The sequence below is a fragment of the Melozone crissalis genome, unplaced genomic scaffold (assembly GCF_028551555.1).
Source record: "Melozone crissalis strain CALT ecotype California unplaced genomic scaffold, PUWL_Pcris_2 ptg000063l_1, whole genome shotgun sequence".
NCBI lineage: Eukaryota > Metazoa > Chordata > Aves > Passeriformes > Passerellidae > Melozone > Melozone crissalis.
The window spans coordinates 11324656-11347327 of record NW_026535841.1 but is presented as its reverse complement, the minus strand read 5'-3'; the positions used below and the strand labels follow the sequence as shown (position 1 = coordinate 11347327).

The 22672-nt window shown below is 50.3% G+C and overlaps 1 protein-coding gene across 2 annotated transcripts; it reads left to right on the top strand.

The window, feature by feature from the left end:
* Window positions 1-5: 5 nt before the first annotated feature.
* UBE3B (ubiquitin protein ligase E3B) lies at window positions 6-21934 on the top strand. 2 transcript variants are annotated; one of them, XM_054288815.1, is made up of 28 exons: window positions 6-127; window positions 765-845; window positions 1258-1451; window positions 1775-1895; window positions 2638-2697; window positions 3033-3137; window positions 3221-3317; window positions 3956-4041; window positions 4713-4795; window positions 5321-5426; window positions 6068-6188; window positions 6782-6959; window positions 7241-7410; window positions 8189-8356; window positions 9096-9267; window positions 9837-9955; window positions 10563-10677; window positions 11038-11137; window positions 11573-11692; window positions 12003-12179; window positions 12267-12377; window positions 13157-13294; window positions 13426-13491; window positions 14980-15038; window positions 17513-17695; window positions 18129-18240; window positions 18509-18601; window positions 19213-21934. In XM_054288815.1, the coding sequence occupies exons 3-28, from the start codon at window positions 1291-1293 to the stop codon at window positions 19402-19404; spliced, it is 3213 nt and encodes a 1070-aa protein (XP_054144790.1). In that variant the 5' UTR covers window positions 6-127; window positions 765-845; window positions 1258-1290; the 3' UTR covers window positions 19405-21934. The 2 variants fall into 2 exon arrangements, with proteins under 2 accessions (XP_054144790.1, XP_054144791.1); XM_054288816.1 differs by lacking the exon at window positions 6-127 and adding an exon at window positions 214-303.
* The last annotated feature ends 738 nt before the right edge of the window (window positions 21935-22672 follow it).

The following is a 22672-nucleotide window of genomic DNA, read 5'->3' as shown; positions in this document are numbered from 1 at the left end:
CCCCCCAGCCGCTGCCGCGCTGCGCTGCCGCCTCGCGGGCTTGGCCCGGTTCGGTTTGCCCCGGCTCGGTTCGACCTTCCCGGTATCACCGGGACGCAGAGCCGGCTGTTCTCCCTGCGCCGAGCCGGTGAGCGGGCCGGCGGAACGGCAGCGGCGGGGCGGGTTGGCGGCCGGACGGGGAGCGCGGACACGGGGGCGAGGAGGGGGCTGCGGCCGCGGCCTGGGCGGGGGAACCGGGACGGACCGGGGGGTTCCGGGGCCGCTCGGCCCGGCCCGCCCGGCCCGGTGTCCGCCGGGACGAGGGTGAGCGCCTGGGGGCTGCGGGGAGGCTGCCGGAGCGGCGGAGCCCGGCGGGGCGAGCCTGGGCCCGGGGAGGCTGCGGTGCGAACGGGGGATGCGGGAGGGATGCGGGCGCTGCCACAGGGGCTGAGGGGGCTCTGGGGCTGCGCCGTGGGCGAGTCCCGGGAGCTGCAACTCCGCTCGGGGGCTGTGGGTGGCTCTGCTCGGGGGTGGCACCTGCTCCGGTCCCCGGCGGCCCGGGTGGCTTTGTCCTTCCTTGCTGTCACACACGGAGTTATCTGTCCCTGTCCCCCACAGCTGCCTGTGCTGGTGACCGGAGCCGAGGCGCGGTGCTGCTCCTCCTCCCACTTACCGTCTTCCTTGCGGGTGCAGGGAGGGGTAAATCGGGTCCAAAGGACTCGGGAGTGCGGAGGGAAAGTCCAAATCCCCCAGATCAGCCGCAAGGAATGTGCTTGTCCATGCAGGAGCTGCCCGAAGCCTGGATGGGGATCATGTGCGTGTGTGAATGAGCATCACACGCTTCCCTTGAAGAAGTGACCCCTCAGGTGAGCTCTTTGTCGCTGTTTATTAAGCTCTGGTTGGCCCTGGGTGTTTTATCTGATGAGTGGCAATAAATCAGAGTCCCTTGTGCCCTTTGCCTCCTGTCCCTGGCCGGGGAGTTGTTCTTATCTGTTACCAAGGAAAGAACAGAGGCTGGAGAGGGGAGGTGGAGCACAGTGTCAAAACCACTGCTTTGTTTATTTTTCCACTTAAAACCTCCCAGCCTGCAGCAGGCTGTGGGCTGTGCTGGAAGGATTCCCTGCCAGTGTTTTTGTGTCCCTGCTGCAGCCCCGTGACAGCCACTGGGCTTTTTTTCATCCCACTTTTCCCTCTGCTGTCGGATTCTCCCTTCCCCTGCAGGGAGCTGAGAACCACCTTTCTGTGAGTGTTTTTTCCCACTCTGCTGTGTTTTCCCAGGTGTTTGCTGTGAGGATCTTTGCTCCCTTTGCCATGTTCAGTGCCAGCCAATCCTCCAAGGCGCAGTTCCTGGACAAGGCGCGGCAGGCGCGCGAGGAGCGGCGGGAGCTCAAGGAGAGGGAGAGAGCAGCAGTGCAGCTCCAGGCCCTGGTCAGGAGGTTCCTGTGTCGCTGCCACCTGCAGAGGGACATCAGGTGTGTGGGATTCGTGGCATCATGCAATGGGTTGGCTTGGAAGGGTCCTTAAAGCTCATCTCATTCCAAACCCCTCGCTGGAGGCCAGCTTGCTCCAGCCTTGCCTTGGATATTTCCAGGGGCGAGGCAGCCACAGCTTCTTCCACTCTCACAGGGAAGGATTTCTTCCCAATGTCTAACCCTATGCTGTTTTAATTTGAGTCCATTCCTCTTTTTCCTGTCATTCCAGACCTTTGTGAAAATTCTCTCTCCATCCTCCTCATGAGCCCCTTCTTTGCTCTGTGATTGTTTTTTTTAACTCCTCGTTTTTCCCTCTTTGCTAGGAGAGAGGTGGATGATTTCTTTGGGACAAATGAATGTGGCTCAAGTAAAAGAAGTGCCCTGTCTGTGTTCAGGATTGCCAGGAAGCTGCTGTTTGTGTTCAATGCCAAGGAGGACAAGGAGGTGAGGACACTGCCCTGACATCCTGCCATGCTTTTGGGACAGTTTAAACATATTTAATTCCTTACCCAGTGATCTTGAGGGCTCTTGCAATATATTTTCCCTTCAACAATGTTCTCTCTGACTCCTGGCCCTTCCTGAAGGATTGAAACAGGAGAAGCTTTGAATTTTTCAGCAGTGGTTCTGAATTTGGGACATCCTTTAATGGATGTTTTTCCTGGTGACTGTGCCAGCTGCAGGAGCAGTGCCTGGGGATTTTGGCACACTCCAGGTACATTGGGACAGCTCCCAGAGATCTGTGCTGGCACAGGGAAGGCTGTTTGTCCCCCATCAGCTTTTCTCACCATGCCCTGAACTTGTGGGTTCAGAGTGAAGCCCTGAAATGATGATTACAGGAGGCTGTGAGGGCTGACTGGGGGGAAACCAGCTGCAAGATGGAAAGTGTTCCAGTGGCAGCAGCAGTGAGGGATTTGTTAATCTCTATCCCATGGAAATCTGTGCTCAAATGCAGTTTTCTGTAGGTACAGCACCCAAAAAAGCCCCAAGAAATGAGGGAATCCTGCATAGCAGCAGCAGCAGTGTGATGTGTGTGCTCCCAGGGAAGGAGCCATCAGAATTCCTGTAGAGAATGTTCTGGGAACATTTGCTGATTGAGACAGAGAGATCTTCCTCCCTCTGCTGAGCTGTTCTTGTGCTTTTCAGCCCTTCCTGTAGTTAGAACTAATCCCACCTTTGGATTTTCCAGAGGTTTGAAAAGCTGTGCCGTTGTATCCTGACCAGCATGGATGTGGAGAACGAGCCCAAGGTCAGCAGGGGGGGTTGGTTTGGAGTGGGGAGGGCTTGGTGGTCGTTTTCAACACTCTCTGTGGGGATTCACTTTGCTAATGTGTAATTTTAAGCTTTCAGAAGCCCTTGAGCACTGTGGAGATTCCACAGGGAAAGCCTGGACAGGTCCTTTAGTGTTCCTGGGATATTTTTATTCTGTGCAGCCACAGGAGTTGAAGGACACTTGGTTTCTGGGGTGGGTGATGTGGGAATTTGGGCAGAGGAGCATCTTGGTCCCATTGCTGGGTTCAGTCCCCAAACTCTGCCCAGCAGCAGCACAAACCCTGATCCCTCTGTGCATCCCCCCTTGCTCAGGTGTGGTACGTGTCACTGGCACTCTCCAAGGACCTCACACTCCTCTGGATCAAGCAGATCAAAGACATCCTGTGGTTTTGCTGTGAATTCCTCAAGCAGCTCAAGGTGAGGATTATTCTTGTGTTTTCTCTGCCTGCATTTGGCACAAGGCTCAGTGGATTTGTTAACTCTGCTGTTTGTTATCCCAGCCTGACATCCTGCAGGACTCCAGGCTGGTGAACTTGCACCTCACAATGCTGGTCACCTTCACAGACACTTCCACCTGGAAAATCCTCCGGGGAAAAGGTTGGTGCATCCAAATCTTTAAGATTTGGGACTTGGTGTTAAAATCTGCTGAATGCTCTGGCACAAGTTCCAGAGAAGCTGTGGCTGCTCCATCCCTGGAAGTGTCCCAGCCCAGGTTGGAGAGGGTTTGGAACAACCTGGGACAGTGGGAGGTGTCCTGCCCTTGGCAGGGGTTTGGGGTGGGATGATTCTTAACATTCCTTCCAGCCCAAACTGTTCTGGGATTCTGTTTCTGCAGAAAAGCACCAGTTACCACAAAGATTCATTGGTTACCACAAACATTCATTCTGCTCTTGTGGTTGCAGCAAAACAAGGATTCCCTTGGGATTAATCTGGTTCCCCTTGGGATTAGGCTGTTTCCCTTAGGACACCAACAGCTGTTACAGCATTTTATAATATTCCAGAAACCCCCACACAAGAAGTGTTCAGAGGATAAGGGAGTGTGCTCTTAGCTCTGGGGTTTTGTGGGAGATAGGTGTAGAAAAGGCAGACAGGTAGTGGGAGGAAATGAGACTCAATACAATGTGAAATGCTGCCAGAATGATGGGTTTGTGTAGAAGGACAAGGACTTTGTGCCAGGAGAGCTTGGGCAGTGACAAACCTTCCTGTGGGAGTGACATCAGTGCTTTAACCCAAAGGTGAGACCCTGAGACCTGCCATGAACCACATCTGTGCCAACATCATGGGCCACCTGAACCAGAAGGGCTTCTACTCCGTGCTGCAGGTCAGTCTGAGCTGCCACAGCCCCAGCTGCACCCAAACCAGCCCCAGCCCTGCCTGTGCCCCTCTCCTGATGGGTCTGTGCTGGGGTCTCAGGGATGAGCTGCTGGTGATTTGTGCATGATTATGTTTTTCTCAAGCAAAGCAAAAATCCCTCAAGTTTCTCTAGTAAAGCAGAGTGTCCCCACCTGAGACCAAATCCACCCTTCCCCTTCTATCACTGCTGCTGAACCTAAATCCTGCTCAATCACCTCATCAGGAGATGGACAGGGACAAGTCCTACATAATTTTGCCAAACTTTGCAGCTGGCACATTGCATTGGTTGGGTTTGTTTGCTGCTCTGCTGGGAAAAGGAACGGATGTAATGAATCTTTTAAATAAGAATTACATTACCAAACTCTGAGCCTTGCCTGTTAATTTTTAAAACCTGTGAGCACAGGTTCTAGGGAAATAAGTCCTGCAGAGTGTCTGATTTCATTGCATTATCTCTCTTCTGCCATTATTAACCTGAAGCCCTTCTAATTCTGCCAAACAACTTGTAAGAACTGGATTTTATGCCACTCTGATATTCTTTTTCTCTGCATTAAATAACCTTAATGTCTTTCAGGACTAATAATTTTTTTTTTTCTGAGCACTACAGGGTTTTTATACTTTGATATATTTTTTCCATTCCAGATTTTGCTAACTAATGGCTTGGCAAGATCCAGACCTTCCCTGTCCAAAGGTTCCTTAACTGCCATCTTCTCCCTCGCCTTGCGGTGAGTCAGCTGGAGCTGCCAGGGGGGATTTGCAGCCAAACTTGTCTTTTTTTAGTGGGGTTTTTATAAAAAGACTTCTCATTCTTTCAGTGGTTTTGTGCCATTGAGAATATCACCCTGAGGAAAGAAGTTGCTTTAGGCAAATGGCTCACTTTGCTGTCACCCTTGTTCAGATTAGAGTGGTTTTAAGTCAGGAATTATTGTGAGCCTAAACTTGAGGGTGCAGTTCAGTTCAGGGTGAGCTTGCTCTGGGAACAGAGATGTGAGTGAATGATCTTTTCCCTGGGATGCTTCAAAGTCAGGTTGAAAAGGGCTTGGAGCAGCCTGGGATAGTGGAAGGTGTCCCTGCCCATGGCAGGGGTGTGGGATGGGCTGAGCTTTAAGTTCCTTTCCAACCCAACCCATTCCCTGTGTCTGTGGTTCTTGCTGAGGGAATTCCCAGTTCTGGATGGCTCAGTTGGAGGCTGTGTTGCTTTCCCAGGTTGGGTTGAGCTCTGAAGTGTTTCTCTCTCTCTCTCTCTGTAGCCCTGTGGTTGCTGCACAGTTCTCAGACAATCTGCTGAGGTCCTTCTTGATCCATGTCATGTCTGTGCCTGCTATAATGACTCACCTTGCTACTCTCACCCCTGAGGTAAGTGGGTGATCTCAGAGGACTGATTATCACACCAGGCCACTTGTTATTCCTTTTTACCAGCTCTTGGAGCAGAGCTTTGCCATTTCTCTTTGCCAGAAATAGGAAAGCCTTACAAATACTCTGCATTTCTAATGCAGAACTTATTAACACCAGTGGGATGATGGGCTGAACTGCCCTAAAATACCTAAATAAATAAATAATAAAGGCATATATGACCCACAGCTTAAATTTTTCATGTCCTTGCTCTTCCTTTTCCATAACCACAGAGAGAGCCAAAGCCAAAATCACCCTTTTGGGTGGCAGAGGCTCTGTGGGGGTGGCAAGTGTGCTGCCCACTAATCCAATTCAGTCTGTTTGGTGCATGTTTTGTGTCAAATGGGCAAATCCTGTGTTTTTGCAGAGAACCAGTGATCTTGCAGAACATTGCAAAGGTCTGGCTCCATCTCCATCATGACCTGTTCATCTGCCAGGGGTTTTATTTCCCAGCCCACTCTGTGGGGCAGAGTGTTTGACACTAAAGCAGCCTCAACTTGCTGCTTTAATTTATGAAGAGAAGCCAGTGCCAAGTGCTGCTGGCAGCTCAGGAGAGGGGCTGTGCTGCTCCCCAGCCTCAGTGGCCTCTCCATGCTGTGTTGCAGCGCCTGGCAGTGATGGAATCCCACGATCTCTTCCGCAAGTTCATCCTGTTCCTGAGCCGGGAGTCGCAGTGCCGGGACGTGTGCGTGTGCCTGGAGGGCAGTCACACCCTCTGCTTGCTGGGTGAGCACCTCCACCTCTGCTTGCTGGGTTTGAAGAAGAGTCTTGATTCAGATCTTCTTTTTTCATGGGGCAGAGCTGCCTCCAACTCAGAATTTTGAATTGTTATTTTGGTAATTCGCTCTAAATAACAACTGAGGTGTATTTTGGGATGTTACAGATGAGGTTTAAGACCTTTGCAAAGGGAAGAAGGGATTTGCTCTTGTATTCATGTCATGCATCATCTTTGCCAGCATTTCACTTGGACTCTGAGCAAGTCTTGGAGCGTGGCAGACTTGGATCTCCCTCCCCTAAATGCTGTTACATATTTAAATTCACATTTCTGCAAAAGCAACAAGATTACCAGTTGGGACTCTGAGATAACCCTGGGTTGTAGCTTCTAGTAGTTTGTAGAAGGTGTTGGTGGGAAGGTGGCCAGAGGGACATGTCACTCAGGGGTTGATGTGTGCTGGAAATGGCTTCCTGCAGGGTGGCCTCTGAGATCACTGCTGACACAAATCCTCTCCTGGGACTGGGAGAGGATTCACTTCACCTGTAACCCCTGTCCCACAGCATCTGTTCCTCCTTAAGCCTTGCTGTGCTGGTCCTTCCTGCAGGCAATCTGGTGTTCCTGGGCTCCCTGAATGACCAGGTGCTGGAGGAGGAGACAGCTCATTTTGTGGGGGTGCTCATCCAGATGCTCTCCTACTGCCAGAAGTACGTGTCCCAGAAGAAATCCAACCTCACCCACTGGCACCCTGTGCTGGGCTGGTTCTCACAGACTGTGGATTATGGGTGAGTGAGAAGCACCTCACTGAGAAAGATGATGAAGCCTCTCCTTTTATTTTTAATTTTTTTTATATGTTGCAAAGTGTTTTATGTTTTGAGATGAACAGTGAGAATAATTTCTCAGCCGTTTCAGGTTCTAGCTGCACAATAAACTGCAGCATTCCTGCACAGACTATTCCATGGGTGGGTGCATATTCCAGTTGGGATTATGAGCTAAATGGATCAGTATCACTGCCTGGTTTTATTCCAAGCTGCCTTCTGAGCTGTCCCCCTGCTCTGTCTTCCAGGCTGAACGAGTCCATGCCCCTGCTGACCAAGCAGCTGCAGCACCTCTGGGGGGTCCACATGATCCGGATCCTCTTCAGTGATGTGCTCAGCAAGAAACTGCTGGAAAATCAGGAGATAGCTCAGCTGCCAGCACAGCCAATCTCCCCTCAGAACAGCCTTCCTATGAAAAGTCAGTTCTGGAGGATTTTTGGGGTTTTTTGTCTCTGTGTGTGTGTTTATGTGCATCTCTCTCCCAGACTCACAGGGTTTTGACTTTTCCACTTATGCCAAAAGCTTTGAATAATTACTTGCAGCAGCTGCTGCTGCTTAGGTGGAGATGTGATGCCTCCTGTTTGTAATTCCTCCTTGGAATGCTTCTGTGACTTAGGGCAAGTCTCTTTCTTTAGTGCTAGAAAAATATTTGCTTATTTTAGCAGTTTCTTTTCAAAACGCTGAAGTGCTTTTGGCAAACCTTTAAACTTTCAAGGGAAGATGAGGGCTCAACTTCCTATGTGGAAAGCAAGGTGAAGCTGGATCCTGCACCTGTGAGGTGTGGTGGTCCTGCAGAAAAGGATTTGGGATAAGATAACTGTAAATCTGTTATTTTCTAGCTGTTGTTCATAACACGGGATCCTGTGATCATTATTTGCTGAGGTCAGGACTGTGCATCATGAGTGTTTTGGGTTGGAAGGGCACTTACAGCTCATTCTTTTCTCCTTGTCCTGTAGATCATGTATAGAACTGTGGAATGGTGTGAATTAGAAGGGATTTGGGGCCATGGGCAGGGACACCTTCCCCTGTCTCCAAGCCCAGTCCAACCTGGCCTTGGACACTTCAGGGATCCAGGAGCAGCCACAGCTTCTCTGGGCACCCTGTGCTTGAGCCTCCCCACCCTCACAGGGAAGAATTCCTTCCAAAATCCCATCTAACCCTGCCTTGTGGCATTCCCCCTGTGATTCTGCCCCCAGACCTGTTCAAGAGAGCTTTCCAGAAGTCGGCCTCGGTCCGGAACATCCTGAAGCCGGTGGGAGGGAAGCGCGTGGACTCTGCCGAGGTGCAGAAGGTTTGCAGCATCTGTGTCCTGTACCAAACCACGCTGACCACCCTCACCCAGATCCGCCTGCAGATCCTCACAGGTCAGGCCACCTCCCTGCTGCTCAAATCCTTTTTTTTTCCTTATTTCTGTTGATTTGTTGGGAGTTTTATCACTGCCAACAGGTTATTGACTGGCTGGGGAAGGCTTGTTCCATCCTGAATCATCCATGGGATCAATAACATTCAGCACCACTTGATCAAGCACAAACTCTCAAGAATACAAATTAAAGCAAGTTTTCCTTTCATGAAACCTTGCTTACTCCCTCTCAATCTTCAGCCTGAGTCAGGGTTTTTGGGGAGCCTGGCAATATTAATCTTTCTGTGGTGGGAAATGAATGCTTTCACACATCTTGAGAACAAATTGTCTGTCTTGGGAAGGGCTGGAGGAGGAGATCACTGTTTTGGTCTGGTGGGTAGAGCAGGGAGTGAGTCCAGAGCTTTGGGTGCTTTGTGGTGACCATGGGTGCAGCCCTGTTGTGTTCTCATCCCTAAGATGGATGTGGGATCACAGGAATTCATTATTTTCTAAAGCTGCAAAAGAATTAGAGGGAAAAAGTTCAAGATGTGCAAACAATGCCTCACTAAAAGCTTGGGGAGTTTTTTTTGTGCTTTCCTGGTGATTGTCCCTTTCCTGTTAATGCAGACAGGCCTGGGAGCCAAATGGGATGCTCATGTTCCTCTTCTGCTTTGCAAAAGGCTCTTTCAGCTTCAAGCTTCACCTCTCTGAGCTTTCACAATCAGCAGAATGAACTTTACTGGCTGCACTTTATTTTTTCCTAGGTCTCACTTACCTGGATGATCTGCTGCCCAAATTGTGGGCTTTCATCTGTGAGCTGGGACCACAGGGAGGGCTAAAACTCTTTTTGGAGTGTTTGAACAATGACACAGAGGAATCCAAGAGGCTGCTGGCCATGTTGATGCTCTTCTGTGACTGCTCCCGTCACCTCATCACGTAGGTAGCACTTGGATGGGGATCCCTGGATTTGTGACATGGAGCTGTTGTGTTCCTTCAGGTTCAAGAGAAACATTTAAGGTTTTTTCATGAAGATAAGTAGGCAGGGTAAAGCAGCAAGCTTTTGGGATTGATTCCTGAAAAATAAAAGGCTTTGAAAGGACTTTTTTCCCTCAGCCATGTGCTGCTTGCAGCTGGTGACAAAACTGGGCAGGAGGGGGAAAAGAAGCAACACAAAAGATGGCAAAGGGGGAAAATTGCCCTTGCTGGTCACTAGAGACAATTCTCTCCTCTTGAATGAGGCAAGAATTTCCTTGGGAATGGAAAAGGTTTTTTTAAGCCTGAAACACTGACTTTGCTTGTATCTCAGCCTCTCATACCATCTTCTGTTAGGATCTGCTATCAGTCAAAATCCATAAATAAGGTTTGGTTGTTTATGACTTTGGATCCTCAGGGGTGTCAGTTGTCATAGAAATAAGAGCTGCTGCTAAAGGATAATGTGCCTTTATGAAAATTTCAACAGGGAATTAAATTTACACTTGTGCATTTGCATTTGTTTGCTGTGACAGGATTCTGGATGACATCGAGGTCTACGAAGAGCAGATTTCATTCAAACTGGAAGAGCTGGTGACCATCTCCTCTTTCCTGAATTCCTTTGTGTTTAAGATGATCTGGGATGGAATTGTAGGTGAGTGCTTTTAGTAGATTGAGTTGATGTTACTCTTAGAACCACAAATGGCATTAATTTTGGAATTTGAAGCTTCTGCTAATTATTCCTTGGCACAGAAGGCACTTCAGTGTGGGAATATGTCCCAGTCTTTTGATGTCCAGATGCCACAATCCTACTTTGTGCCAAATCCAGAGTACTTCCCTATTTCCAGTAAGGATTTCTGTAACAGACATGATGGGCATGTTGGTTTTTGGCAGAGATGAGGTTTAGCAAGGCTGGGCCATGTGTTGGACAAGTGCAGGGCAGTGCTGTGACCAGGCAGAGCAGCTTGCTTGGGTCTCTGTAGAATCTGCTGTGAATCTCTCTGCTGGTATAATTTGGGTAGAGCTCAGCTCTCTGGTAATTAGCTGAGATTTCCAGCTCTGAGGTGAAATGAGATGGCTTTGATTAACTCTGTTTAAAGAAGAGACCATCTCTCTTCCCAGAGGCACAACACCCTTCCCTCCAGAGGCTGTGCAGGTCAGGAGAACACCCCAGTGCTGTTTCTGTGGGGAGGATAATCAAGGTGTGGCTCCTGCTGGTGCCAGGGGTGCCTGGACTTTGCTGCCTTGTTCCTTTTGTGCAGAGAATGCCCGAGGGGAGACCCTGGAGCTGTTCCATTCTGTGCATGGCTGGCTCATGGTGCTGTACGAGCGGGATTGTCGCCGGCGCTTCGCTCCCGAGGATCACTGGCTGCGCAAGTGAGTGGCCCAGGGCAGGGATCCTGGGCAGCTCCAGGTTTGTCCCACTGCCCCACATCCTCTGGGGAGCCTGATTTGGGGTTTCTTATTGACATTCTGCCTGTGGGATCGAGGTGGAACTGCTGCCTGTGTTTGCAGTTAAGGACGCCCCTCGTGTTGTGCTTTTCTCTGTGGTGTGAGGTTTAGGGGGTGCTTTGAAAACTGACTCAGCACCCAAGAGCTTGGGTGTCCCTGGCCCCTGTTACCTTCTTAGTGTGTTCACTAAGCACTTCAGTCATCTTTGGAATCACTGCCTGTTCCCTCTCTCCCACACCTGGGTATTTCTCAGGGATCTCTGAATCTCTGCCTTTCTTTGTCAAGGGACCTCAAACCCAGCGTGCTCTTCCAGGAGCTGGACAAGGACAAGAAACGAGCCCAGCTGCTCCTGCAGTACATCCCACATGTCATTCCCCACAAGAACGTGAGTGGGATGGAGGCAGAGGGTGGAGGCTGGGAATCGATAGCCTGGGTGGCCATCGGGGTGGGAGGGACACGTGTCGAGCATTTTGTGACATGGAGCTTCTTTTGAAATGCCAGCTGAATAAAAATCTTCTCCTTCATCCTCACCTTCCCCTATAGATTTCCTCTAAATACCTTGCTTTCTGTCACTGAGAGAGGACTGATCTGTGTCCTCACCCCTTCCTAGTGCATTTCCTTCAAATGCCTTGATCTGTGTTGAGACAGAGCTGACCTATGTGTGTGCAGCTGCACGCAGTGAGTGGGTGACAGTGGCACCACTGGGAACAGCTGGCATCAGGACACCCAGCAGCAGTTCTGTGTGTCAGGAGCCTCCCAAATCCTGCTGCCCTGCAGGATGAGGCTCCCTATGGATTGTCCATTTGTTTTCTTTTTGCAGAGGGTGCTGCTCTTCCGGAACATGGTGACCAAGGAGAAGGAGAAGCTGGGGCTGGTGGAGACGAGCTCGGCGTCCCCTCACGTCACCCACATCACCATCCGCCGCTCCCGCATGCTCGAGGTGAGGGGTGTGAGCCAGCCCACAGGGCAGCAGCCTAGCCTGACAAAAGCAGGGCAGGGAGGTGTGATTTTACCTTCTCTGTGGCTGCTGAGGGACCTGCTCCCAGAACTGACATCCCAGGAGAATGCTGGATTCTTGCTCAGCTCAGGCTGCTGCAAACCTGGAATTTTGACTTGGAAAATTCTGGGTTTTTGAGCTCAAAACTCCATGTCAACTGCAGATTTCTTTGGTGGGCCTGTGTGCTGTCTCTGCTGCATCTCTGGGTGAGTGTTTCATGTGGATTGTCCTCTGGATTTTCTGCTCTGTGTAGGATGGGTACGAGCAGCTCCGGCAGCTTTCCCAGAACGCCATGAAAGGAGTGATCAGGGTGAAGTTTGTCAATGACCTGGGGGTTGATGAGGCTGGTATTGATCAAGATGGAGTCTTCAAAGAGTTCCTGGAAGAGATCATTAAAAAGGTGTTTGACCCTGCACTGAACCTGTTCAAGGTAGGACACAGGTGCCACCTGAGGTGACCTGGTGCAGGCAAAGCCATTGTGGCTCACTGGGCTCTCATCTCTTATCTCTTTGTGCAGACCACCAGTGGTGATGAGAGGCTGTATCCATCCCCAACATCCTACATCCATGAGAACTACCTGCAGCTCTTTGAGTTTGTGGGGAAGATGCTTGGGAAGGCTGTGTATGAGGTGAGCCAGGAGCACCAGGTTGGGATCTTGTCAGTGATGGTGCCTTTGAGGGCACCTGTCCTGCTTGGGGAGGTTTTATTGAAGAGTGGAATTTGGAAAAATGGCTTGGATAAAGATCCTCTTAGTGGGACAGGCTGGAGTTTCTTTAGGCATATATTAAAAATAATTTTGGAGGTAAAACCTGGGTCATGCATGATTGTTCCTCATGGTGCTGGGATACCAGCCTGATTTTTTGGTGTTCCACCTTACAAACATCCATTTGTGGATACCTCAAAGGGACATGATGCAAAACGGAGGATGAAATAACAGAATGACTCTGATAGAATGATTTGGGTTGAAAGGGAACTTTCTAGTCCAATCCTTGCCATGGGCAGGGACAACTTCCACTATCGCAGGTTGCTCCAAGCTCTGTCCAGCCTGGCCTTGGGCACTTCCAGGGGTCCAGGGGCAGCCACAGCTTCTCTGAGCACCCTGAGCCAGGGCCTCACTTCCCTCACAGGGAAGGATTTTTCCATGTATCTCACTAAATTTCCCCTGTTACACTTCAAACCATGTAATGCAGTTCTTTTAAAGAGCACATGGAGTTCCCCAAGTGCCTTCTGGCACCTGCCTTACTAATTAATGGATTTTAAGAGGATGTGGGGTTTGTGGCTGATTTTGGTGCCTTGCAAAGAGCTCTTTGCACTTGTTCCACACAAGATCTGCCTTGCAGGTAGCCAAAGCTGCCACAACCACAAGCGTGTGGCAGGATCTTACCTGTGCACTCTTCTTGTCCATAGGGAATAGTTGTGGATGTGCCATTTGCTTCCTTCTTTTTGAGCCAGCTCCTTGGGCACCACCACAGTGTCTTCTACAGCTCCGTGGATGAACTGCCCTCCTTGGACTCAGAGTTCTATAAAAATCTCACCTCAATTAAGGTTGGAGCAAGAATTTTCCTGTCATTCACCTCCCTGATTGCTGCTGTTGTTAGAACCTGGGGTGACTGATGGTTCTGCTGCTGAACCCTGACATTTTCCCCCTTTTTTTCCTTCTCCTTGTTGTTCTCCAGCGTTATGATGGTGACATCAGTGACCTGGGCTTGACACTGTCCTATGATGAAGATGTGATGGGTCAGGTAGGTTTTTATTCAGTGATTTTTTGGACCTGACCTCTGTTTTGTCCTCTCAGCTTGTCTGAACCCAGCCATAGGATTCAGTATTTACCTGTGGGCAGAAAACACCTTTTTCCACAAGAAAAGGTTTCCCTCTGACCCTTAATTTTTCTGCTTCCAGGGTTGAAAAAGTGTTTAATGCTTCCCCTGCATAACTGGTGTTCCCCTCTTAAAAGAAGAGCTTGTGAATAGGGATAAATTCCTTTTTTTCCCATCTATCAGGGAAACTCCCAAGTGTGTCAGGAGGTCTCTTGGCCTAGAGAATGAGAAGCTGTTTGGCAAATCCCTTAGGAAGACTTGGGGGTACTTGGTTGCACTTGTGAGGCCTGTGAAGTTGTGTGTGCAGAGCTGGAAAATCTGGAGAGAGATAAGATCAAAATGCTTTTTGTGCTGCAAATTCCATGGGGAACCATGGAGGACACCTGCTGCTGCCTCAGGATTGCTGAGGTTTCAGCTTGGAGGGTTCTTCCATGTGGAAAATGAAGGTAGGAGCAGGATGTGGAGCCCAGCAATGAGACACTGCAGGCTGTGGTTCACTGGGGTTAAAAATAACCCCAGTTATTATAAAATAAAATAAATTAAATTTATAAAAATATATAAATATATATATAAAAATATATGTAAAATATATATATATAATATATAAAATATATATATAAATATATAAAATATATTATATATATATATATATATATATATATATATATATATATATATATATATATATATAATGTATATAAAGATGTATATATATAATATATAGAATAGCTGTTTCCCCAGTGCTTTGGTGGTGCTGAAGGAGCCAGGTGGGGTCACCCTGGCTGACCTCTGTGTCCCTGCAGCCACAGCCATGTCACAGCTGAGCTTATTCCCTGTGCTGGTTTCAGTCTGACCTTGGAATTCACCTGGAGCTGAGGCCTCTGTGAAGTGGGAATGAGGAGTGGGGACTCTGCAGGCAGCACCTGGAGGGTCCTGCCCCGAGCTGGAGGAGATCAGCAGGCACTGGGAGATCCCTCCTGGCTCTGCCTTCCTGCCTGCAGTGCCCAGAGCCCCTGCATGAGACCTGTGGCTCAGCCAACTTTGGGTAGTGCTGTCAGGCTGAGCTCTCTGAGCTTGCTCAGCCTCTGGATTCTGGGATTGTGACAGTCCCCCAGGGCTCCTGGAATTGATTTGTGTGTGGTTCAGCAGTGATGGATCAGGCTGCAGAGGAGGCTTCCTTGGAGAAGGGCTGGCTGCACTGGTGGGAGAGCTGCAGTTCCTACTGTTCAATTACTCTGTTAATAGTTAAGTGAAACTTGGTTCAAGGCAGAAGCAGGATTATTACTTAAATTTTAAATCCTGCTGTTTTATTGTAAAAATAAATGTTTTATGGGGAGGTAACAGCTTAGCATGGCATTTCCTTCCATTGTGGTTCCAGGCAATAATTAACAATCCAATCATTTCTTCCCTCAGCTGGTTTGCCATGAACTTGTTCCTGGAGGGAAGACCATTCCTGTTACCAATGAAAATAAGTAAGTACAGCAATTAGATTTTTAAGGTCACCACTGCACAATGCTTTATTCTGGTTCCTTGGGCTTGCATCTGGAATGAATTGAGATAGATTGGAGCAGAAGGAGCACATAAATATCTTAATAGAATTTGCTGGTTACAGTTCATCGGCAGAAATTGTATTAAATTTGATTTGCAAAATAAAAATTGACAATTTACTTCTTGAAACAGCACTTCTGAGGTCAAAGGCACCCAGTCAGGGAGATTTTGCAGGATTTAATGATGGTGATGGATACAGACAGATGGATTCAAAGCAATTCAGGCACACAGTCGTGAACACAGAGGGCACAGATGCTCAAAGACACCTTGGAGCAGACAGATCTCCTCAGAATGATAACATGTGGCAGTTGTATAAAGCACCGTGTTCCGAGCAGACAGTGCTGAATTCAAATGTACTCGACAGTCGTTCTTTAGAGCCAGGAAATCAGAGGAGACACCGAGCCCCGAGGCTGTTTTCACAGATAACCGGCTTTTAGATCGTTATCAGAAATGTCAACTCCGGAGCCTGAAAACCAACCCCACCTTTTTGTTCCTTTTTTTTTTTTTCTTTCTTTCTTTCTTTCCCTATCCCCTTCAGTGCTCATAAAAGCAGAATGAAATATCTATTAAGCAAATGTGTGTTTGAACTGGTGATCTGGGGGTTGTTATCTTTTTTCCTGACAAATGGAAGCTGGATCCCACCTGGATCTGTGCTTTGCAGTCTGATGTTGCCAGGCTTTTCTCTTCTCCAGCTCTGGCCAGGGAGTTTGCATTTGAAAGGATTTTCCTGTGGCTTGTCACAAGTCAGCTCAGGGGAAAAAAAAGTTGAAAGTCCTGGATGCTGCTGTAGTAATTTTTAGCAGAAATTTAAAGCTTTTGCACCCAAAATTGTGAGTTGGGAAGGAAAAGTGTTGGGAATGGCAGCAATCTGGAAACTGCTCTGCCTGGGGATGATGGGGTGATCTTGCCAAAAACCCAGGCAGTGGAATTGAGGTGGGGTCTGTGTGGGAGCTGCTGAAGAAGAATCAGCAAGTTCAGGTGTTTTGCCTGGAGGTGAGAAGAGGAAAAGCCTCTCTAACAAAAAGTTCACCATTCCCACATGCTGCAGGAAGGTGGGAATCTGCTGCATGGTTTTGCTGTGGTGTTTTTCCAGCCTTGGGGCAGCAGAGCCCAGTGAGCTGTTGGTCAGAGCTAGAGGAGAGCTGAGCTGTTCAAAGGACTGGGAGCTGTGTCCAGCCAAGGTTGATCAAGGAGTTATTAAAGCCAATTAGTCCTGAGCTGGGCAGGAGCTCTGAGAAATGAGCAGAGTCCCAGAGGAGGGGAAAGGGGCAGAAAAACATCTTCATCTGCTGAAATAACAAGCAGGGCCTGGAGGGGGAAGTACAACCCTGTCCAGGCTGCCCCAGTCCTTTTGGGGCTGGAGAAGCACAACAGGGCCAGTTCAGTGTCCCTGTCAGCTCCATGTCCCCCGTGGCACCTGCCTGTCCCACAGAGTGAAAAAGGCCAATCACTTGTTTTTTAAAATTTTAAAAGTTTAATGATAATAAAATGGTTATAAAAATAGCTATATAATTAGAGTAATAATAGTTTGGACAATTTGGATTAGGACAATATGAGACTGTATAAACAAAGAGTTATGGACGTCCAGGTACCTCTTTCTGGGTAAAATAAGCCTGAAAAAGGACCCACATTAACAGAGGATTAACCCTTAAAAACAATATCCTGTTGCATATTCATACATCTCATACAAGATGCATAAATTCCATTCAAACACAGGATTCTGTCTGGTCAGTGTCAACTTCTTCCTCCTAATCCTAACAGCATCTTCATGGCTGAGCGAGGTGGGAAGAAGTTCATTTCTTCTGATAATGGGACAATAAATTCTTTTCTCTGAAAGATTTGAGTGTCCTGTGGCTGCTATCTCCCTGCAAGCCCTTTCTTTAAAAAAAGTATCTTACATAGCATAGTTTCTATTTTATAATTTTTTATTGCAACCTAAAACTATATTTAAAACTATATATTAAAACATTACTAAAAAAATTAATACAGCATAACTTTCTAACATAACACATATAATATCCATTTTAATATTTGCAAAAAGCCGGTTATAAAATACTCAATTTTCACACCCAGGATCAACTACATCAGTTACCCAGGATCTGGGTGGCTCATTTCTGGATGCACACCCAGATCAAGAGCCAGACCTTAGCTCTTATGGACAGCTTCAGGGCCATCATCAAGCCCGAGTGAATCCTCATATTCTCCAAAACCAATAATAAAATATGGATTTTTCACACCCAGGATCAGCTACATCCACCTGATGGCTCATTTCCGGATTCACAGCCAGATCAAGAGCCAGACCTCTGCTCTCAACAGCGGCTTCAGGGCCATCATCAAGCCCAAGCAGACCCTCATGTTCTCCAAAACCAATAATAAAGTTTGCATTTTTCACACCCAGGATCAGCTACATCCACCTGATGGCTCATTTCCGGATGCACACCCAGATCAAGAGCCAGACCTCTGCCCTCATCGGTGGCTTCAGGGCCATCATCAAGCCCGAGTGGATCCGCATGTTCTCCGCGCCCGAGCTGCAGCGCCTCATCTCCGGGGACAACGCCGAGATCGACCTCGAGGACCTGAAGTAAGTGACACCTGGGGCTGCTGGCACCCCTCATCTGGCCTGGGAGCTGAGCTTTTCCTTTGCAGAGCTCCTGGGAGGTGGAAGGACAGCGACTTGGCCACACTTTCTGCTGCTCCTACTTGGAACGGGAGGAGCAGGCAGGAGCAGCTTTGGAATGTGCTCCTTAAGGCTAATTTGTGATGGGTCCTTTCTTCCATTGGTTCCTGGGAGCAGAATTCCTCTCTGCTTTTCCCTTTCCTCTGATCAAGTGCCCAGGAAGGTCTGGGGGCTCAGTGTCAGCAATGAACCCTGACCCATGGCAGGTGTTGGAGCAACTTGGAATTATGGGGTGCAACAAGATGAGCTTTAAGGTCCCTTCCAAACCACCCCACCCTTCCAGCCCTTGTGCCCCTCCTGCTGCAGTGGCAGCCTGTCAGAGCCTTTCCCTCCCCAGGAAACACACAGTGTACTACGGGGGCTTCCATGGCAGTCACCGTGTCATCATCTGGCTCTGGGACATCCTGGCCAACGACTTCAGCCCTGAGGAGAGAGCCATGTTCCTCAAGGTGAGTGAGGAGCCATCCCTGCCCTGCTGGGACCTGGGGTGGTGGGGCCAGGGCTGTTCTCCAGTTAGCTGGGTGATCTCTGAAGGGGCACCAGAATTCCTGGCACTGGAAGTGCCCAGCAGAGCTCTGTGGGTGCTGTGGTGTCACCATGAGTGGCCCTGCAGAGGTGGCGCTCCCCAAAGGCTGTCAGACACACACTGGGGGGTGCTCAGTGTGTACATTGGGTGGTCACTGTGTGTTCCCATCATCACCATGTGGCACTTTGCAGTTTGTCACCAGCTGCTCCAGGCCTCCACTTCTGGGCTTTGCCTACCTCAAGCCTCCTTTCTCCATCCGCTGTGTGGAAGTGTCTGATGACCAGGTAGGCATCCTGCTCTCAAGGCTTGGGAATTCCCTGCCCAGCTTCCTCCCCTCCATCTGACCTGGAAACCTTTAATGTGGAAAGATGAGGTGTTAGGATTAGATACCAGGGAGAAATTATTCCCTGTGTGGCTGGTGAGGCTCTGGCAAGGGTGCTCAGAGGAGCTGTGGCTGCCCCATCCCCGGAAGGGTCCCGAGCCAGGCTGGATGGGACTTGGAGCAACCTGGGGTAGTGGAAGGTGTCCCTGCCCATGGCAAGGGGATGGAATGGGATGAGCTGTAAGGTCCCTTCCAACCCAAACTGTTCTGGGATTCTGAGAACAGCCCTTACCCCAATAGGATGCTCATGGCTGCACACACACAGAGCAGCTCCAGACTCTTCCTGCCTGGATTCCCTGGGTTCCTCCAGGGCTGTGTTTGGGATTTCTGTGTCCCACCTGTGTCCATGCACACCCTGCCCGTGTCAGCCATTGAGTTACCAGCAAAGCTTCTTGGAGAAGGGTAGAAAACTGAGCTTTGGGCTGTGGCTCCCCCTATTCCCAGTGCCAGATTTTGTGCTGGCACCTGCGCCAGGAGCCCAGAGAGGGAGGTGACAGCTGTGTGCCCTTGCAGGACACGGGGGACACGCTGGGCAGCGTTTTGCGCGGCTTCTTCACCATCCGCAAGAAGGAGCCGGGCGGGCGCCTCCCCACCTCCTCCACGTGCTTCAACCTCCTCAAGCTCCCCAACTACAGCAAGAAGAGCATCCTGCGGGAGAAGCTGCGCTACGCCATCAGCATGAACACCGGCTTCGAGCTGTCCTAGGCACGGCCTGGGCTCGGGATGGGGCTTGGAGCTGCTGCAGGAAGGGGGAGCCCTTCCCACACGGAGCCCGGAGCAGCTCGGCGGGAGCTGGCTGCTCGCTGGGGGCCTGGAGAGGCACTGGAGGTTCACAGGGATCCAGGGAAGAGCTGCTGGGCTCAGGGCTGGTTTTTCTTAAACACGGCTCCAGGCTGGAGGAGGGGATGGGCCTGACTTTAAGCCCTTCACTTGACACCCACGGAAATCGTCCTTAAAAGCAAACCCCGGGGGGGAGCATGGAAAGAACGCTCCAAGTGCCACCCAGATCAGTGACAGTGAGACCCCCGGCAGGCTGGGCATGGGAGTGCTGCTTTTTCCTTCCCCAGGAGCTGGGCTGGGCTGGCTGGAAGTGAGTCTGGGAAGCTGCACAAAGGCAGAGGGATGGCAGAGCTCATGAGGAGATGGCAGCGTTGGAAGTGCCTGGATGGGCACAGCTCTCTCAGGACAGAGGGATTTCAGGTGTCCCTGCCCCTGCAGGGTCTTAGGTGTGTCTTGGAGAAGGAATCACAGGGAAGCAGCAGCTTCAGCAGGAGCAGATGGACCCTGTGGCTCTCAGGAAGGCTTTGGAATGCTGGAGGTCAAGGGCTGGAGCAGCAGGAGTGGGCTCAGCCAGCTGTGCTTCTGCCAGGCTCCTGCCAGACCCAGCCTTGGGACAGGAAGAGTCATGTCTCAGTTTCTCAGGAGCAGGAAAGGTTTCATTTTCCTTGGTTTCCAGAGGACAGGAGCTGGCACACACTCTGGCTCCCCAGCACAGGTGGGGCAGGTTCCTCTCTGGAACCAGGGGAATGTGTCAAATCCTCTGGAAACCTCCACTGGCAGAATCCCTCTGGGATGGAAGTTTCCCTTTGCTTGCAGGCTCTTTCTTAGGGAGTTGTTTGGACCCAGGGCAGGCTCTCTGTGTGATGGCCACATTTTCTTTGTTGCCAAACTCTTTATTTCGGTCGCTTTGTCTCTTTCTGGCCTTATTTCTGTCAGTTGGTGTTTGCCTGGAGCAGGCAGCTTTTGCAGGGGGTGACTTGGGAAGGTGTGGATCCTTCCTGCCATTTCTGAGACACTCAAAGTGTTTCTGCAGCTTTCCATCTTTGGTCCCTTGAGTCCTGCCCTGGCCCACGCTGGAGAGAGGAGGGACTGGGTGCTCCTGGGCTGTCCTGGCCCTGCTGGGATTCTGGTACACAGCAGAGCCATGGCATTGCCCTCTTGGGGACAGGGTTAAAGCCAGTCACCTCCTCCCCTTCACCTCAAAGCTCCTGCACAGGCTGCTGGCTTCTGCCCAGGGTTTTCTCTCCCTCCTTCCCTCCCTGTGGCACTGGGGATCCTCATTCCCCTCCCTGGCCAAATCCCACCTCTCCTGCTGCCCTGCCTGGTCCATCCCACGGGATTCCTGTGCCCAGGTGAGCTCAGCAGAGCACAGATCTCCACACCCTGGGCTCTGGAAGATCCCCTTAACTACAAGATTTCACAATATTTCATAAGATTTCTTTCCAAGGGGTCGGGAAACCCTCTGCACCGAGCAGCGAGATGGCCTTGGCTTCATCCTCCTCCTGTCGTGCTTCAGATGGATTTCAGAGAAATAACCCTTTTTTTAGAGCCAATGCCTGGAAATGCATCTGGAAAGCAATGTCAGGATCCTTCTCTGTCAAATCAGTGAGATGAAACAGGAGTGATGGGAAGTGTTGGTGCAGACAGGAATGTCTGCATCCAGAGGGTTCAGGACACTGGGCTGTGAGTCACAGAAATTAAAGATGATAGTAAATTTCTTTTTTTTTTTTTTTTTTAATACATAGAACATTTTGGCATTAACCAGTTGGTGACTGTGTAGTTGGGAGGTTTAGGCACTGCCTTGGACCTCTCAGAGTTTAAATATCACCCCAAAATCTCCTTTTTCCTTCTAGGAAGTGCAGGGTGTCTGACTAGAGCACAATGAGTATTCAGTGAAATGAGCTGTTGAACACTGAGATCAAACCCTTGCTCCCCTTTTCCCTTTGTTCCTCAGGAGTACAATTCCTAGAAAAAAAAATAATCTTACTGCAGACTTAGCTTGGTCCCTCCAAACCTGGAGATGTTGCACTACAGACACTGCTCCCGTGCTGGAGCTGGTGTGGAAAATGTGAGAAATGTCTGGGGAATTCCCAGTGCAGGATGCTGGCAAGGATTGCTGTGGAGGGGCTGTTTCCTGTGTCCCAGGGAGGCTGTGTCAGTCCCTGCCTGCTCTGTGGATCCTGCCCAGGGATGGTTTTGCCACAGGAGATTCACAAGGATCTTTTCTATCCAAGAGTTGCTGTTGTGGAGGCCTTGGTTCCATCCCTGTGTGTCTGAGCTGCAGAGAAAATAAAGCTGGGATGAGTTCAGGTGGTTGGGTGTCTCCTGGTCCTTTCCTAGGGCAGGGAATGTGCTGGTGGGATATTCCTGGCAGAGCAGAGCAGGGCATTGGGGCCCTGGCACCTCTCAGAGGGCACCTGCCTTTATTCTAAGGGTGAGGAGAAAGGTGCCCAGAGAAGCTGTGGCTGCCCCTGCATCCCTGGAAGTGTCCAAGGCCAGGTTGGACAGAGCTTAGAGCAACCTGGGATCCCAGTGCAGGAGTGGGGGAGCCCCAAGGAGCAGCCACTGGAGCTCAACTGCTTTGGTATTAATAACAATATCATAATATTGTTTCTGCCTGAGCCTGATGCTGGAAGCTCTTTGGAGGAGTGAGAGCTGTGCCTGCTGCTCCAGCTCCCTCTGACTTTGGCTTTGGAGCCCTTCAGTGCCCCTCCATCCCTGCCTGGAGCCCTCCTGCCCCCCTGGCCATTCCCAGCCCTCCCTGGCTCTGCCGGGAGCGGGAGCACGGTGGGAGCGAGGGAGAGGCTCCCAGTCAGTGTGCAAGTGCCATTGTTTTGACACAGAGGCATCTGGCACTGTCAGGAACAGCAAAAAGCAAGCCCAGAGCAGCTGCTGCCAAGGCAGAGCTGGCAGCAGCCAGGCCTGCACAGCCCCAGCTTCCCTGGCATCGGCCGGGACCTGGGCACGCATCGCTCGGGGCCACCGAGGGGAGATGGGGCTGTGGCCACCCCATAAACCTGGGAACTGTTGGGTGAGGAGCTGGGAGGGATCCCTGGAGGCTGGGAGAGATCCCTGGAGGATGAGAGGGGTCCCTGGAGGATGGGAGAGGTCCCTGGAGGAGGGGAGAGATCCCTGGGGGATGGGAGGGATCCCCAGAGGATGGGACAGATCCCTGGAGCCTGGTGCTCGCTCA